The 18,796-nt window shown below is 39.8% G+C and overlaps 1 protein-coding gene across 3 annotated transcripts in view; it reads right to left on the reverse strand.

The window, feature by feature from the left end:
- FNDC3B (fibronectin type III domain containing 3B) overlaps positions 1 to 18,796 on the reverse strand; it is a 339,261-nt gene that overhangs the window by 94,047 nt on the left and 226,418 nt on the right. For all 3 annotated transcript variants that reach the window (XM_064585312.1, XM_045869995.3, XM_045870000.3), the window contains exon 7: positions 499 to 557. In XM_064585312.1, coding sequence (XP_064441382.1) covers positions 499 to 557 — 59 coding nt within the window. The remainder of the gene's footprint in view (positions 1 to 498; positions 558 to 18,796) is intronic.

The raw sequence follows: 18,796 nt of genomic DNA on the forward strand, positions 1-18,796 counted from the left end.
TAAAACCTCACAATATCATCATTCCTACCAATTTTTCTTTTTGCCATTACACTCAATATTTTGGACTTACTTTTCTCAGCTAATATTTGAATACCTTTTTGAAATTTACCTGGAAAAATAGTCGGAATCACCGAGGTTTTCAAAAATTATTATTACTGCATTTACACAGGTTAAAGGAAATCACCAAAAGAAAATTCTTCTGTGGACCTGTGGTGGGGAGGGTGTGAGGGGGAGGATATGTATCCTTGGATGTAGGGAAGAATACCTAATTGCATTCAGAATATCTAAATAGAGAAAAACATTTTGGTGGATTATGACTGAATAGAAAGACTGCTGTTCTATATTTTCATGCTCCATTAATACCAACACTGTTTCATAGTTTATAAATAACCAGCAATAGGAAGGGGCCCTTTTGTTTACCTACTATGTGGTGAAAGAAAAGCACACTTGAAATGCTTAAGAATGTGTCATTTATGCTGAGAAATCCAGAAGACATACCTGTGGTTTCTCTATTCCTGAAAGAATGTCTTGCACCCTCTTTACTTCCAACTCATATTCTGCATGGAAAAAGAGAAAAACAGAACGGTTAATACCAGTAGAAGGCAATGAGGTTGTCCAGTTCCTTCTCCAAGGCCTTTAACTAGAGCTACCATGAAGTCAGTTGCCGTAATGTTACCATAAACTTTTGGTACCGTGCACAGGATAATGAAAAATCGGGAATGGGAATGATGCCGGGGTGGGGATTTCACTGTGGCTGGGCTAACTTGCCACTATACCGATCTACATATTCACAGAGTTGATGAGATTAACACCGAGTTCCATCTAACAATGCAGCAGGCAACAGAAAATAAAAGGTCCTAGGAAGAAGGCGGGGGAGACTGGAGCAGCTAGAAGCTGAGAGCAACGAAGAGATGAGGTTGAAGAGACAGTGGCCAATTCATCCGGGGCTGTGAGTTCAGATTTTTTAGTTCAATTTTTATTCTAAGCTCAATGGGCAGCCACTGAAGTGTTTATGTGGACGGACTGACATGGTCTTTTTTTTTTTTTTTTTTTTGAAGTCTGGAAAGAGCTGGTTGGCTTTTCATGAATAATGGACATACAGAAGATGGGAGGGGATGCAGAAAGATCAGTCAGTACATTGCTGCGCTGGTCTGGGTGGAGGACAGAGCTCGCCTGGGCTGGGGATGGTAGCAAAGACAGGGAGAACAGAACTGGTTTTAAAGGCATAGGTGTTGAAGGACTGGGTATGATAAGCAAGGGTGAAGGAATGAAAAGAATCAATGATACTTCCCAGGTTTTGGCTTGACCAACTGGATGGATGACGATATCTTTAAGTAAGATGGGGAAGTGGGGAGATTTTGCAGCGGGGCAAGAACTGTTTTAGAAATAAAAGGGGAAGAGTGCTTGAAGTAGAGAGGATGGGGAAGGAAGAATGTGTATTTAAAAAGATAAATAAGAGACTTTAAACATAAGACTATGTTTTGTAGAGGAACCCCATGACTTTCACAACCTACTTGATGTAATCTAATTTTGAACTTACAGATTTATTTAACGGTTAAACCTAGTTTATGATGTAAATGCTAGAGTTACATGATTGCCAAGCGTATGTCCTCACCCTCAAAGAGTTCAAGTCTAATGGGGGAAAATGAAAGCAACAGGCAATTCCATGTGATAGGCTCTGGTATAGGTAACCCGAGAGAACATGCTAGAAGGCTACCTGGGAACCAACATCTCGCTGACCCTGTAGACAAGCAGGCATTTGGAGGTGAAGAGGGAAGTGGAGCTAGGGGGTGAGAGGTCAGGAGGCCCAGCTCTTCCCCCCAGGCTGTTCATACTCATCGCTCAGGTCTAATCTCGAAGTCACCTTTTCAAAGAACCCCACCTCAACCCCACCCCCTGTCCAACCTCCAGTCATTCTCATATCCTACTTATTTCCTTTCTACTGATTACCACAATCTAAAAATCCTCTTGTTTATGTGTTCCCTTGTTTATTACTTGTCTTTCCTGCTAAAATATACACTTCAGGAAGGCAATGATGCTACAGACTCAAAATAATTTCTTTTCCGTAAAGAATCAGATAGTGAGTATTTTTGTTGTTTAATAAGTGAACCAAGCCTACGTAAAGAATAATAAGACTTCAAGTTGGCACCACCCTAAACTTTAAAAGGATCAGTTCATTTTTTCCTATTGCATTCTATTTAGTAGAACGTGTTTACCTCTGCTTTGGTGAGAAAAAGAAACGGGCTGGTGGCAATACAGGTGTTTAAATTACAACTGAAAGAAACTTCACATTCAAAAGACCAAATGACAACCTCGTTTATAACCATGTATTCATGATAAGATGCAGATAATAATTTATACCCGTAAGTCAAACACGTACATACCCTCACACTTTCTGGAAGCTCCTACTAAGAAAACTATAAATAATGTGTATCTGAGAAGCTACCTGTCAGTAAAAAAACAAACTAAAATAAAATAAGCACAGTTGCAGTAAATGAACTGGTTCAGTCGTTAAAGACAAAACTTTCTGAATCTCTGGTTATTCCAGAGTTTGTTGGACCCTGTGGTTACGAACACTCACATAAATAGCTACATTCCTACAACTAGCTGAAGGAGGTCACTGCTTCCTTCTGCCCGCACTGACACAGGACGAGAAGCCCAGAGCCAGACACTATCCTTGAGGTAATGAAGGTTTAGACTAGAATGGAGATAATCACCTATTCAACAAAAAAGAGGGGAAGAACTAAAGAGCTCAGTAAAAGAAGAATCCTCAGGACGACGTACCAGATATAGGGCATGAAAGAAAGGAGTGAAAAGGCACGCTTTGTCCCACAAAAATGGAAGGCCCCTCCCCCTCGCCAGCTTTCAAACCCAGATGACAGGAGAAATGGTCAGGCTTTTGACAGAAAAGGGAAAAATGGGAAAGGAGGTTGGATGGGGGGTGGTGGGGGGGAGATCTGTTTAAAACAGAAAAGAGTGGGTTTCAGGTAAGAGCCAGAAATACAAGTGAAAGGTCCTGACTGGGATAAAAACAACTTCCAAAGGGAGGTCTGGACTGTCCCAGTCTGTCTGCGATTATAGCGAGGGAAGCCGACATTTCCTGAGCACCCAGGTACGTGCTTGTCGAGGCACCATCCCCTGGCTCAGTTCTACAACATGCCGTGCAAGATGGACCGTCTCCGCTCCACCTCATAGCAGTGGGCAGGACCGAAGTCTATTTTGTGCGTCACGGTTTTCACCTTGGGGGCTGAGCTCCACACACGCAGGTGCCTTTGTCGACTGAGAAATGAAGAGGAGGAATGAAGGAGGGAACAGAGGCCCAGCCAGCAGACACCATCTCCCCGGGGCCACAGACTAGTGTGTGGCCCAAAAGCAAGTAGAACCTTGACTGTGTGGCGACAAATGAGTAGGGCTCTGGGGGTCACGAGGGAGAGCACGTAGAGAGAGAAGAGCTGAGGGTGGTGGGTGTTTGCACTGGGGTGCATGGAAACAAGAAGGTGGCAGCAGGAAACTGCCCCCCACCCCCACCCCCAGGTCTTACCAGAGGGCCTAGGTTGTTGGGCTTGTTTCTTTCTTTTTTTTCTTCCCCCATCTCCAAGAAAGCTGTCAAATAAATAGAGCAAAGGCCTTTGGATCTGGGGGAAGGTATGTGAGAAAAGGAAGAAAAAGTAGGCCATGAATGGAGCCAAATAAACAAAGGATTCTGAGAAGATCAAAAATAAAAAGGGCAGGGCAAGGGGAGGAAAGGTAGTGACGGGACAATCACTGGCCTATTATATCAGGAGAAATGCAGTTTCAAAGCCAGACAGGATTCTTTCTTTCTTTCAAGGGTCTAAATGGTGAATACGGAAAAAGAAGAGAAAAATGCATTCACACCACATTTACTGAACGCTTTTCCATTTGTGCTGCCCCAGACTAAGAGGAGAGAGTAAATAAATGCCAGGCATAAAATGTGCACACACAAGAGTGAAAATAAAATCCGTTGAACTGAGCTAAAGCGACAGTTACTTACCGCATGTAAAATAAACTCTCGCATGAAAAGCTAGCAATCCGGTATGAAATGCCAAAATTCACAACTCTACCACCTAAATAACCGAGTTCACTCCGACCCTGGCCTACCTCTCCTGAAGCAAGATTTAACTCTGCCTCAGAGAAGTCTACGAATTACCTCCCTTTCCACGAAACAGCTTCAGAGCTCAGCTATCCAGGATATTCCGGAGTTTGGATCAAGCTTTCGCTTGCTTGCCCTTTCTTTTCCTCTGTGGCTCTGCCTCTCCCTTTCTTATGCTCACGCACACACATGCCATCTCGTGAATAAGGACAAATAAACAGTTGCTAATGCTCTCACAAAAATTTATAAACAAAACCAGAAAGAACAGTTCTGATGACCTGCCTTCAGGAATCTTTTTTTTTTTTAAGATTTTATTTATTTGACAGAGAGAGACACAGCGAGAGAGAGGGAACACAAGGAGGGGAGTGGGAGAGGGAGAAACAGGCCTCCTGCTGAGCAGGGAGCCCGATGTGGGGCTCGATCCCAGGACCCTGGAATCATGACCTGAGCTGAAGGCAGATGCTTAACGACGACTGAGCCACCCAGGCGCCCCCAGGGTATCTTTTATATCAAGTTAAAAAGAAAACTAGGTCTCGTTTGTTTCTGTTTTTACCTCCTTAAAGAATCTGGTGTGTGACAACTGAACAGCAAGCAGATTGTCCTAGAAGAGTGGGAATTAAAAAAAAAAAAAAAAAGCCAGGTTCTGGCACAAGGTTGTAGGACGAGGTTCTTTTCATTATCAGGCCTGCCTTCTTCCCTCTGGTTTGCAGCAAGTCAACTAATCCAGAGGCAAATCTTAGAGGCCAACTTTGTATTTCTTTCTCCTCGAACTGAAGCTGCCCTGAACTAAGCCAACAGATTAAAATCATTTTCCACCTGCTTTTTGTTGCCACCATGGCTGATGTGGATGGACATGACAACCCACCTTTCACATCACTACCTTCTTAATATTTGAAAGCCTTTTCCTTGCAGTGAAGACTGCTGATCAGTAGAGAAGGATCACAGGGTACTCGCTGACAGTGCTCCAGAGAACGGGCATTTTGTTTCGCAGGGACAGACACCTTTGGGGACAGGTAATTTCTTAAAAAGGAGTGAAGAGGGAAGCCCCTGGTTTAAACACATCCCAATGAGCTGAGAATCTCCCAATTTGCAAATGCCAAAAAAGGGGGAAGGGGGCTTCAGCTCAGTAACTTACATGTTTCTTCTCCCAAAAACAAATCTTCTCCCAAGAAAATAAAGCATTTTTTAGCAAAGGGAGAGTTAAAACAAAAATACACAAGCAAGCAAATACGTTTTTTTAAAAGAAAAAAACAAACCAAACCAAACAACAACAACCCACACACATAGAGGGAGTATGTGTCATGTGAAATTTAAACTTTCCACAAATAATGGTTTTCGTGTTTGCTCCAAAAAGAACCGTAGGTTCAGACTGTTTGAATAACTGTAAGGCCTAAACTAATTAAAATATCCCCCTTTATAAACACAATTTACTTCTTTGGTTTGCTTCACATTTTTTCCATCTTAGAAAAGAAATAGAGCTAGACACTTAGCTGCTAGCTATAGAATGTATTTATGGTTGTAACAGCCCCTTCATTCCAATGGAATGACATCAGCATTACTTCTCAGTAAACCTTCTGTCTAGTTCTCATCCGCATGGCTCATTTACAGATATGCCCGGCATAACATAATATGCTTTCTCAGATCTGCCAAAGAGCTGACTTAGCTACTATCTTTAATACATTATATATAATAAACTAGGGGCGTGGAAAATATGCAACTTCTGGTCATGCCCATTTTTGGGATAAGAGGCTTAAAACCACTAAATACTCAATAAAAGAACTAAATGAATGGAAATAAATACTTCTGGATGAAAAAGAAAAATATGACGCAATAGTGAGGAAGATTAAATATGCAATCACTGCCTACCAATGCTAACAATAATGAATGGGGATGAGGTAAGACGGTTTAAGAATGCTTGCTGAATTGCTTTTCTAATAAAAAAAAAAAAAAATCCGCTATCTTCATTACCTATGCGGAGAAAAAAGGATCAATAAATGCATACAAAAGTAGTATTAAATGCTTAAAGGACCTCCATTTAGTGATTATAATCTAGAGTTAATGGCATTAAAATCAAATATTAAAAATGTACAAAATCACAAGGAATACATTTACATAATCTAGGAACAATGCAGTTAATCCCCAAGGACAAATATTCCAGAAATACCTTCAGGTATCAATCATCCTGATGCTTAAAAATGCAAAGATCTCTCTAGCCATTTAGCTGGTTAAGTGGTTAGTTACTCTATTGGAAATTCTGAAAGATAGCCAAGGGAATACCAGACTCTTAGCACTAAAGAGAAAGCAGCAGGCAGGGGAACGTATGTTGTGGGAAGTTGCCTTCCAGTCTAGGAAAATATTTTCAAGGGAAATTGGGCTCCCAACAGATTCTGGAGCCTTAAGAGAAAGAGCAGAGGAGAGATGAATTCCTTTTGCAGGTGGAGTGCCCGGCTGGACAGGAGGGATGGCCAGAGAATGTAAATGGAATGGCGGGGAGGGGGCGGGGGGGCTGATTTCCTCTGAGCTTTTGCTGGTATTTCCAGAACTGAGTAGAAAGAATGATTTTCTTTCCTGGCCCAAGATTTAAGCAAAATCCTACTGGGAATATTCACATTAATCCCCTTGTAGGCAAAAATGGACCACTTTGGACAAGAGTTATCTAACATTATGAGTAGGAAGAGGGACAACCCAGAAGTGCTAGGTCTGGGACTTGAATGAAAAGAGAAAGCACCAGATACAATCCCTTTGTTGACTCCCAGGTCAACTCAAAGTTTATCTCTCAACCACTTTCTTGGAATGCCAACTTAACTGGGTTGGTTCTAACTGAAATACCAGGAGATTCTATGTTCATTTCCGTCAAATTCCCAAAGAAAATTCTTGTTTACTTCACAAAAATCATATTTATACATGGAACTGGACAAACACAGCTAGTATTTTTAAGAACATCACATTAAACAGGGATGAAAACCCCTCAAAAATGGATGAAGTATCACACAGATATGCTTGCCTGGCAAGCCTGACCTACAGCAGTCCTGTCCTTTCCCTCCCTCTGTGTGTTTGAGACCTTTCACTGGCTAGCTGAGTCCTAACCTGTGCCAGATATAGCTCTTTTATTTTGGGGGAAGGCTCAACTCCATGATTATCCAACTAGAGCTGGTACCCTCCCTGGGTGTGTAACAGGAAGGCAATCGCTTAAACACAGGATAGAACGACTTACAAAGGTAATTAAAGTTTATACACTACTTTCTGCATTGGCATCTGTAAATGTTTCCACAAAATGTTTTTTCATTAAGACTTGGCATGTCAGATTGAAAACTTCTCAAGTGGCTTTATTCAAAACTTTTGCAAGACTGTGTCAACTGACAGGCAGAATCCAGAGAGAACAATTTTTTAACACATTAAATCTGAAAGAGAATTTTAGTATTTATACCACCTATATAGCAAGTTTTGAACACTTTTTACACCTACATTTTCTTAACTGATGTCCCACATGACTAACATATACATTTGGGGATGAGGACGGATATTCAGTCAACCCAGTGAAGCTCATCAGCTGAAATGGGGATCAAATTCAGAGCTAACTTCGTGTGCTAGGGCTCCAAATAATTCCCCAGAGTTTTAGCATATGGAAAAGTCCTTACCACCTGCGGTACAACTGACCTCACCCAGGAAATCTGCAAAGGATAGATGTGTAGGTACATATTCAAATGCCTATTAGCCACCAGGCAGGTAATGTCAATGAGTAAAAGAAGGTGGACATATTAGGCAAAAGTGAAGGGTAAAGACTGTGGAAAACTGAAAAAGCCCTCCCTCTATTTAACAGGGGGAGCTGCTACAGCAATCAGTTATTGCCAGGCAGGATCACTGGTCTAAAGTTGACCGATTTTGCCATTTTTCCAGAGAATCTAGAAATGGGAAAATTTTCATGAAATTGCCTGATTTGTACAAATATACATTATAAAACATTCTTAATCTATTGAAAAGTGAAGGAGTTAGTACTATGAACACCCATATGCCTTTCACCTAGACGGATCAATTGCTAACATTTTGCTATACTCGCATGCTCACATTTTCTCTCCACACACACACACACACACACACACGCTGTTTTTGAGAACCACTTGAAAGGAAGTTGTTGATCTTATGACAAGATCTTAAGTTTACCCCAAAAGCTTCAGCATGTCTTTCCTAAGAACAAGGAACCTTCTCACACATAACCATGATAACATCACAACCAGATTTAACACTGATAGAATAGAATCTAATATACATCCCATATTCAGATTACCCCAATTGTTCCAATAATATCTTTAATGTTTTCCTCCTAATCCAGGATCCAATCAAGGAACACATGTTGGATTCATATACCAGGTTTTGTTAGTCTCCTTTAATCCAGAACAGACATCCCCTATATTTTTTTGTCTCCCTAAAGATATTTTTGAAGAGTCTAGAACAGTTTTCTTGTAGCATGTAGCACTATCTGAACTGTGTGACTATTTCCTCATAATTAGATTCAAATTTAAAACTTTTGGCAAGAATTTTATATAGATGTACTTCCCATCCATTCAATGAGGAAGCAGACATTACCAGCTGGAACCTTCTGGTGACACTCTGCAGTGTGATCACCTAGTTACAGTGTTGTGTAACCTGTTTCTCCACAGTGAAAGTACATTCTCCTCCTTTCACCGGATGGTTAAACACTGATGATCTTTGCCAGAAGATTTTATTATATCAATAGTTGCAAGATGGTGATATATTCCTAATTCTATCATTCTTTCTATGTTTATTAGTTTCTTAAAGTATCTATGAATTCATGGATTCTCTTTATTAAAAAAATTGTAATACTCCACTGCAATCCTTCTTTTCAATGCTAAAATTGTACCAAATGTAGCCAGTGGGAGGCCCTTCAAGCTGTTTTCTATGCCCCTTCGTCCACTTCCTTAAGACTTCTGTTTTGAACACCTGTTAAATATTTTGACTAAAGGTCACTTGGCCAATAGCACAAACATGTGCAGACTGCTGGTGAGAGATTTCAGTAGCATAAAGTAGAATTTATCCAAATTATTCAGATTTGTGAAAAGCCACTATCAGCCAAGGATTTTCTTATTTAAAAGCAACTAGAAAGAAAAATAACGTGTATATATTTCAGGTTTCTAAATCTTTTAGAAATTAAAGTTAAAACAAAGCAACCCAATAACCCAAGAGCCAGCCATCTTAAATGGCATTTTAAGACATAGCAAACTTGAAACAACCATCGAGTAAAAGAAGAAATCAAAATGAAAATAATAAATTATCTCAAAACCAATGAAACTGAAACACAACAAATCAAATATTATGGGCTGCAGCAAAAGCAGTTATGAGAGGAAAGTTTATAGCAATAAACACATATATTAAGACTATAATATACATAAACAACTATTTATATATAGCTCTTTATATATAAATAATATAATAAATATAAACAACTTTCAACTCAAAAAACTAGAAAAAGAACAAACTAAACCCAAAGCTAGCAGAAAGAAGGAAATATTAAGGATCAGAGCAGAGGGGCGCCTGGGTGGCTCAGATGGTTAAGTGTCTGCCTTCGGCTTAGGTCATGATCCCAGGGTCCTGGGATCGAGCCCCGCATCAGGCGCCCTGCTCTGCAGGAAGCCTGCTTCTCCCTCCTCCACTCCCCCTGCTTGTGTTCCCTCTCTCGCTGTGTCTCTCTCTGTCATATTAAAAAAAAAAAAAAAAAGGATCAGAGCAGAAATAAATGAAATAGAAATGAGAAAATAGAATCAACAGACCCAAGAGCTGGTTCTCCAAAAAAAGATAAACAAATTGACAAACCTTCAGCTAGACTAAGAAAAAAAGAGAAGACTCAAAATCAGAAATGGAAGAGAGATTACAAATGATGCTACAGAAATACACAGAATCATAGGAGATTACTATAAACAATTACCAACAATTTACATAACTGAGAAGGAATGGATACATTTCTAGAAACATACAACATACCAAGACTGAATCAGGAAGGAATAGAAAATCTGAACAGACCAGTCACAAGAGATTAAATCAGTAACCAAAAAACTCCCAATGCAGAAAACTCCAGCACCACATGACTTCACTGGAGAATTCTACACAACATTTAAAGAAGAATTAATACCAATCTTCCTCAAACTTATTCCAAGATACTGAAGAGGAGGGAACCCTTCCAAACTTACTCTATAAGGCCAGCATTACCTTAACACCAAAACCAGATAAAGATACTACAGGAAAACCACAGGCTGGTATCTCCAATAGAATACAGAGGCAAAAATTCTCAACAAAATATTAGCAAACCAAATTCAAGAACACATTAAAAGGATTATACACCCTGACCATGTGGGACTTATCACTGAGATTTAAGGATGGTTCAACATACACAAATCAATAAACATAATACATCATATCAATAAAATGAAAGATAAAAATTACACAATCATCTCAATAGCTACAGAAAAAGCATTTGACAAAATACAATATCCTTTCATGACAAAAACCCTTAACAGATTGGGTATAGAAGGAACATACCTCAACCTAACAAAGGCCATACATACATACATAACAAACATACACAATGGAGACAAATTAGAAGTGTTTATTACTCAGCTCAGGAACAAAGCAAGGATGCCCACTCTCACCACTCCCATTCGCTATAGTACTGGATGTCCAAACTAGAGCAATTAGGCAAGACAAAGAAATAAAAGGCATGCAAATTGAAATGGAAGAAGTAAAATTGTCATTATTTGCTGATGATATGATCCTACACGCAGAAAATCCTGGACAATCAGTCAAAAACTATTAGAACTAATCAACAACTTCAGCAAAATGGCAGGATACAAAATCAAAATACAGAAATCAATTGCATTTGTTTACACTAACAGGAAGCATCTGAAAAAGAAATAAAACATTCCAATCACAGGAGCATCAAAAACAAAATACTTAGGAATAAGTCTGACCAAAGAAGTGAAAGATGTGTACAATGCAAACTATAAAATTTCGCTGAAAGAAATCAGAGACACAAACAAAAGACATCCCATGTTTATGAATCAGAAGAATTGATATTGTTAAAATGGCCATACTACCCAAAGCAATCCATAGATCAACATAATCCCAAAGGCATTCTTCACAGAAAGAGACAAAACAATCCTAAAATTTGTGTGGAACCACAAAAGACCCCGAGTAGCTAAAACAATCCTGAGAAAAAGGAACAAATCTGGAAGTATTACACTTCCAAATTTCAAACTATGCCACAAAACCTTGTAATAAAAACAAAATGGTACTGTCATAAAAACAGATACATTGGCCAGTGGAACAGATTAGAGAGCCCAGAATTAAGCTCTGGCATATATGGCCAACTATTATTTAACAAGGGAGACAAGAATACCCAGTGGAGAAAGGGTAGTCTTTTCAACAAATGATGCTGGGAAAACTGGAGAAACACAAGCAGAACAATGAAATTGGACCCCTATCTCCCACCAGTCAAAGATTAACTCAAAACGGGAGTAAATCTGGAAAGAAAAAAAAAAAATAAGCAAGGAGAATCAGACCTATAAATACAGAGAACAAACTGATAGTTGCCAGAGGGGTGGGGGGTTGGGCAAAATGGGTGAGAGGCAGTGTGAAATACAGGCTTCCAGTTATGGAATAAATCATGGGAATAAAAGGCACAGTACAAAGAACACTGAGTCAATGATATTGTAATAGTGATGTATAAGGACAGACAGTAGCTATACTTGTGAACACAGCATGATATCTAAACTTGTCCAATCACTATGTTGTACACCTGAAACTAATGTAACATTACATCAACTGTACTAAAAAAAAAAACGGAATAAACAAACAAACAAACAATAGATTATACAAACTTCTAGCTGACTTCAGGTACAGTGGATAGCATAATTGTCCCCAAAGATGTTTATGTGCTACTCCTTAGAGTGTGTGAATATGTTAGGTTACGTGGTAAAGGAGAATTAAGGTGGCAGAAGAAATTAAGGTTCCCAATGACCAGACCTTAAAATAGGGAGATTATCCTAGATTATCCTGATGGGCCCAATGTAATCACAAGGGTCTTTAAAAAACTATAAATGATAAACTTATCTTGTGAAAAAAAAAAAACCTCAAAATGGATTGAAGGTCAAAACATAAGACATGATACCAAAAAACTATGAGAAGAAAACAGGGAAAAAGCTCACTGATACTGGTCTTGGAAATAATTTGGGGGGCATGACATCAAAAGCATAAACAACAAAAGAATAAAAATCAATAACTGGGACTACACAAAACTCAGAAGCTTTTGCAGACCAAGAGAAACAATTAACAAAATGAAAGACAACATACGGAAGGAGAGAAATTTTTTGCAAATGATATAACAAATAAGGGGTTAATATCCACAATATAAAAAGAACTTAGTCAATCAGTAATAAAAATCCGATTAAAAAATAGGAAGAACTACACAGACATTTCCCCAATGAGGACATGAAAATGGCCAACAGACACATGAAAATATGCTCAGCATCACTACTCCTCAGGTAAATGAAAATCAAAACCACAATGAACTATTACCTCACACCTATTAGAACAGCTATCTTCAAAAAGACAAAAGACAACAGGTGCTGGCAAGGATGTGGTGAAAAGATTGTTGATGGGAAAGTAAATTGAGCCAACTACCATGGAAAACAATATGGAGATTCCTCAGAGAGTTAAAAAGAGATCTACCATATGATCCAGCAATTCCACTTCTGGGTATATACCCAAAGGAAATGAAAACAGGATTTTGAAGAGATATATGCACTCTCATGTTTATCACAGCATTATTCACCAATAGCCAAGATACGAAAACAACCCAAATGCCCATCAACAGATGAACAGATAAAAAAGATGTGATGTATATACTCAATGTAGTATTATTCAGTCACGAGAAAGAAAGACATCATCCCATTTGCGACAACATGGATAAACTCTGAACACATTATGCTAAGCGAGGTAAGTCAGATAAAGACCAGTACTGTATGTCACTTATGTAGATTCTAAAAGTTAAACCTGGAAAAAAATGGAGTAAAATGGTGGTACGAGGGGATTGGGGAAAGGGAGGAGTGGAAGGGGAAGAGAGTGGTTGAGGAGATAAAAGTGATGGTATTTAAAGGTACAAACTTCCAATGAACAGTAGTAAATAAGCCACAGTGATCCAAGGCACAGTATAATGAATATAGACAATAATATGTACTATAATTGGGGGATAAATGTCACTGTATTGGCAATTGTATTACAAAAGATAAATGTATCAAAGTCACACACTATACACCTTAAACTAACACAATGTAACCACCAAATTTATATATAAAAACGACATAATCCAGATTAAACATAAATCTTGTCAAGCCATTATCCAATTTAGCAGGTTATAAATTCCATGGAAAATGACTGTATAGTCCCTGACCGAAATAAACCTAGGAAAGCAGAAACTAACACCCTACAGTGAACTTGAACTCTAGAAAGTCAAGTGAGTCATGGTAAACTTTAAGTAGAAAAACACTGAACACATTTGGCTCTTCTTTGACTGTACAATTTCTGCTCTCAATTTAATCTGGCCATGTTTCATTTCTTGTTCTTCCTAATCAACATTTCCCTTTATAAAACAGATAATCAAAAGAGACAGCACCATCTGCCCCAGTTCAGAAAAGAAAATCGACTATATCCTAAACGCATGGCACTGAGGAATAAACTAAAATGGAAAGTTAGATTAGGCAGGCAATGTCTACATGGAGGATGCTATCAGAGATTTTTCTCCGGGACTGTGACCACTCTTTGACGACCAGAAGCCCTCTACTCCGAAGGTTTTATGATTTTACTCTCTAAAACATCTATGACAGAGCAGATCTCCCACAAATCCAAACTCAACATGAAAGAAGTTGTCTGTTGCTTTCGAGCAAACTATACTCTATACCAAAATCACACGCACTGATCTTGCTGTCTCATTCTAAGTCTTTCATAAAATTAAATCATTTGGAACCGTTTCTGTACAAAATAAAGGACTCTTTTAAGCTATGCAGCTGGTGACTCTGTTTTCAAATGGACCACCCTAGTTATTCAAAACAGGGTAGTCATAGGCCTTAATACACAGGCCTTTTACATGTACATTAAAAATTCAGTCAAAAGGCCTGAGAACTGCAATATTACATTTATGTCCCAAACTAGCTCTACACGTGGCACACCTTACCAGCCACATTTTAAGATGATAAATCGTGCTCACCTGATCTCCATCTCCTAACAGCTAAGGTGTACAACCCCTGGATCACGGTGAGCTCATCAGGTCTGAGGAAAACCCATCAGCAAAAGCAGCCATTTCATTTGGGTCATAGAGCAAACTAGACAATAAGTAAAAATGCACAAGAAGAAAATATAAAAGACAGCACAGAAGAAAAAAATTGAAGATATGGGCAAAGCGGGGGGGGGGGGGGGAGGGCACCAAAAAGGAATGAATGACAGAGATAAAGAGATCCATAATATGGCTCTTGGCAAATACATTAAACTGACAATTTCTCATCTAGGTAACTGATTTTAAAATAATTTCCTAGAGGGGCACCTGTGTGGCTCAGTCATTAAGCGTCTGCCTTTGGACTGGGTCATGATCCCAGGGTCCTGGGATCGAGCCCCGCGACGGGCTCCCTGCTCAGCAGGAAGCCTGCTTCTCCCTCTCCCACTCCCCCTGCTTGTGTCCCCTCTTTCGTTGTGTCTCTCTCTGTCAGATAAATAAAATCTTAAATAATAATTTCCTAGAGATTATAATCATAAGGTTTTCTATTATAAAACACCAAAATATAAAAGGCTTTTAAGTTACTCACAGATGGAAGAATATGCACATGAGTCTACCCCTCCCCTCCTGGTCTAGCTGACTCCTCTCCTCCCTCATGCCTCTGCTAAGAGATTGTTGCCTTTATCACCCACCTGCATTGGTGTTCTTTGTAGGATCTCCCCTAACATCCCCGTCTTCCTCTCCATAGTTAAGTTTATGTCCCACTGCATGTTCCTGTTCACAGTAAACCCCTTCTGCCTCTATAAAAATGGGAAGGGTGAGCTTCATAAGTACAGCAATCAGGTCTGGGCTGTGTGTGATTGATTCTCCAGTGCCTAGCTCAGTGCCCGGCACAGCAACATTTACTGCACATACGACTGAATACGGTCAGAGAAACACTACCTACAAATGCGCATACTATGCTTTTAATCTCTGCTTACTCTTTTAAGCAGGACAGACATCATGACGGGGAAAGTTATAAGGGGAAGACACCTTGATAGCTCATGACGTTATACTCAATAACATATTATGACCACACTGTGTCGAACACCTGTAGAGAATCTGCACAGGAAACCAGTATGTACATACTAAATAAATTCAGTAAGAATCCTAAATTTGTTGTGGATTAGAAACATTTCCCAAACTAAAGCTAAGTCTGCCTGACAAAAAACTCAGTAAAGTCACTAAGCTTGCCATGATGATAAAAATGCAACTGAGTATATTACTAATCAAACAATGGAGAATTCTTGGATCTCACTCTGGACAGTATCCTGGAAAAGAACGGAGCATTTTACCTATTGGGGTAGCTTTTTAGTTTGTTATGTACTAATCTGCAGAAAATTAAAATCAGAATGCACAACATTGTTTTTAGTGGCTAAAATGCTTTGGTTTTGTTTAGTCAAGTTAGTTGTTTTCCAGCTTTCATGTTTGTGTGTGTGTGTGTGTGTGTATGTGTGCGCACGCACAAATCCTGCATCTCTAAAGAACCATTTGAGATGACTCTATTATGCCTACTTGGCAATTAATTACTCAGCCAAAGAGGCAAGTTTGACCTGCAAAAGTATTTGCAAGTCTCCCTCTTTGCAATCTTAATGCATGCTTCCAATTGCCCTGACTACCCTTTCTCCTTTTGGCCTTGGAGTAGGTGACCATCTGGTTGCCTTTCTTCCCACAATTAACAGTCCTCCGACTGCAATCCCAGTAAATGAAAAGCTCAGCAATTTCCATTAAGGGATCTCATTTTTTTTTTTTAAGATTTTATTTATTTATTTGACAGAGAGAGACACAGCGAGAGAGGGAACACAAGCAGGGGGAGTGGGAGAGGGAGAAGCAGGCTCCCCGCTGAGCAGGGAACCCGACTCGGAGCTCTATCCCAGGATCCAGGGATCATGACCTGAGCCGAAGGCAGATGCTTAATGACTGAGCCACCCAGGCGCCCCAAGGGATCTCATTCTTTGCACTGCTCTCAATCCCAGGCCCACAAAGTCCTTGGCTTCGCTGCAGGCTCAGTCTTTACCGGCTTACCACCTGTAGCAAGCCGTCTAGCAATTAAATACTTGGAGTAAAATGGTGCCATTTGCTCAAACTTTAACTTCCAAATGAGAGTCTATTTATCCTTAGGCAAAAAATTTAGATTTCTTTGATGCCGTTGGCAATAAGCAATTCAACTCACTGAAACTTTCCCAATAAACTCCCAAACAAACCTCTACAACTAAGAGTCAAACAAAAAGATGTCCTAAGAGGTAAGAACCAGAATGGTGTGTGCACAAAAGTTCCATCTAATGCCTTCAGGGGAAAAGACATATCGTTTCATTTGCAAATTAACCATAAAGAATGAAAACACAAGTGAGTCTTAAATTTTAGGTTTTAAAAAAGGAAAGTATGCTATTTTTCTATCAATGTATCCATTAGAATAAAATTTTATTAAAATATTTTGAATTGCCAGAGCAATTCAAAGACTTATAAAGTGTAGTCTAAGAATATTCATTTATAAATTAGATAGGCCTCTATACTGTATTGTTATCAGCTGAACTGTGTACCCCCTCCAATTCATATATTGAAGTCCTAACCCCCAGGACCGCAGAAAGGGACTGTATTTGGAGAGAGTGTCTTTGCAGGGGTAATTAAGTTAAAATAAGGTCATTGGGTGAGCCCAAACCCAGTATGACTAATGTCATAACTTGTAAGCTGAAGAAATTTGGACACAGGCACAGACAACAGGAAGATGATAATGAAGACAGAGGAAGAAGATTGCCATCTACAAGCCAAGGAAAGAGACCTGGAAAAGACCCTTCCCTCACAGCCCTCAGAAAGAACCAACCCTGAAAACACTTTGATATTAGACATCTAGACTGTGGGAAAATATCTGTTGGTTAAGCTGCCCAATGTGTGGTGCTCCGTTATGGCAGCCCTAGGAATCTAACACACGTACCATATATTTGCAAATGTAATATTTGATATTAGTACATCCATTTTCTACATATGGACCCTGCAAACTAGAGATTTTAAGAATTTGGTGACGATCACCCAGGCAAATCAAAAAGAACTCTCAGTCTTCTGATTCTCAGTCTATTTTTTCTTGGAGAACCTCCAAAACCTCCTCTCATCCTGCCATCCACTACATCCAAGGGGATTAAGAGAAGGGTGGGGAGAACAATTGTACTTATGATAGATAAACAAATCAGTTTGAAGGGATTGCTAGACTACTTGGTTCAGTACAAAATAATTACACTGAAAGTTAAAATGTGTTTATACTACGCTTCCATAAGAGGTCACATCCCAATTACAGAAGGCCAATTTGGAAGTCCAGAAACAAACTACTGAAAATCATTTGTAAAGCTGATCCAAAAAAAAAAAACCACTTCCTATGAAAATTCTACAGACTACTCCATGCCAATAATACATCAGTAACATAGTATTTCCCCTCTTCCCCCTGCCCCCACACATAGAAATGGATCGTTCAGAATGTTTTGAGGCTAGAACACTATTATGCAGTAATTGCTTCCAAAACACATGTTACAACATTTTTGCAGCTGACTGTGGCTTTAGACAAGAAGCACATACTGGTTCCAAAAGAAGAGAGACTATGTTGGACCATAAACTACAGCTGTTTGCTGTGCAGGGCCACCTGAAATATCTGTGTGTTGTTTTCTTCCCAACCAGCTAGTACACAGTGTAGCCAGACTACTCAATTTATTTATGGCTCCAGCTGTTTTGCTCGATTTTCAGACACTCGGCATTAGCTCAAAAGGAGAGCAGCCATTTTTCTTAAGTCTTTCATCAGTAAGGTAGAGAAGTGGCTCAACTGTAGACATGAATTCTGTTCTTAGATGAAATAACAGCCATTAAAACATAGTATTAATATCTTTGCACAGTTATAGCAGAATGGAGTTCCCAATCTGACCTTCTTAAAACCACTGAGCAGAAGTCTCACCAAGGGGCACCTGGGTGGCTCAGTCGTTAAGCCTCTGCCTTCGGCTCTGGTCATGATCCTGGGTTCCCGGGATCGAGTCCCACATCGGGCTCCCTGCTCAGCAGGAAACCTGCTTCTCCCTCTCCCACTCCCCCTGCTTGTGTTCCTGCTCTCGCTATCTCTCTCTGTCAAATAAATAAAATCTTAAAAAAGTCTCACCAATACTTTCCTTTGTCTCACCAATACTTTCCTTTGTGAATGGTGCGGCCCAGGCCTGTGTTTCTGAGATTAACAGAAGGTCCTCATCATAAGCTGGCACAGACGGAGAGAGGACCGGGGGGCGGGGGGGGCGGGGGGGGGGGCGGGGGCTATGTTTAGGCTGTGGGGCAGTGGAAGGTGGCTGGCCTCGAGGACTCTTCTGACTGCATGGCAAAGGAATTTCTAACGGAATGGACAC

This window comes from Mirounga angustirostris, unplaced genomic scaffold (genome assembly GCF_029215605.1).
Source record: "Mirounga angustirostris isolate CCGP_5_RB_7025 unplaced genomic scaffold, mMirAng1.0.hap1 SCAF_1, whole genome shotgun sequence".
Classification (NCBI taxonomy): Eukaryota; Metazoa; Chordata; class Mammalia; order Carnivora; family Phocidae; genus Mirounga; species Mirounga angustirostris.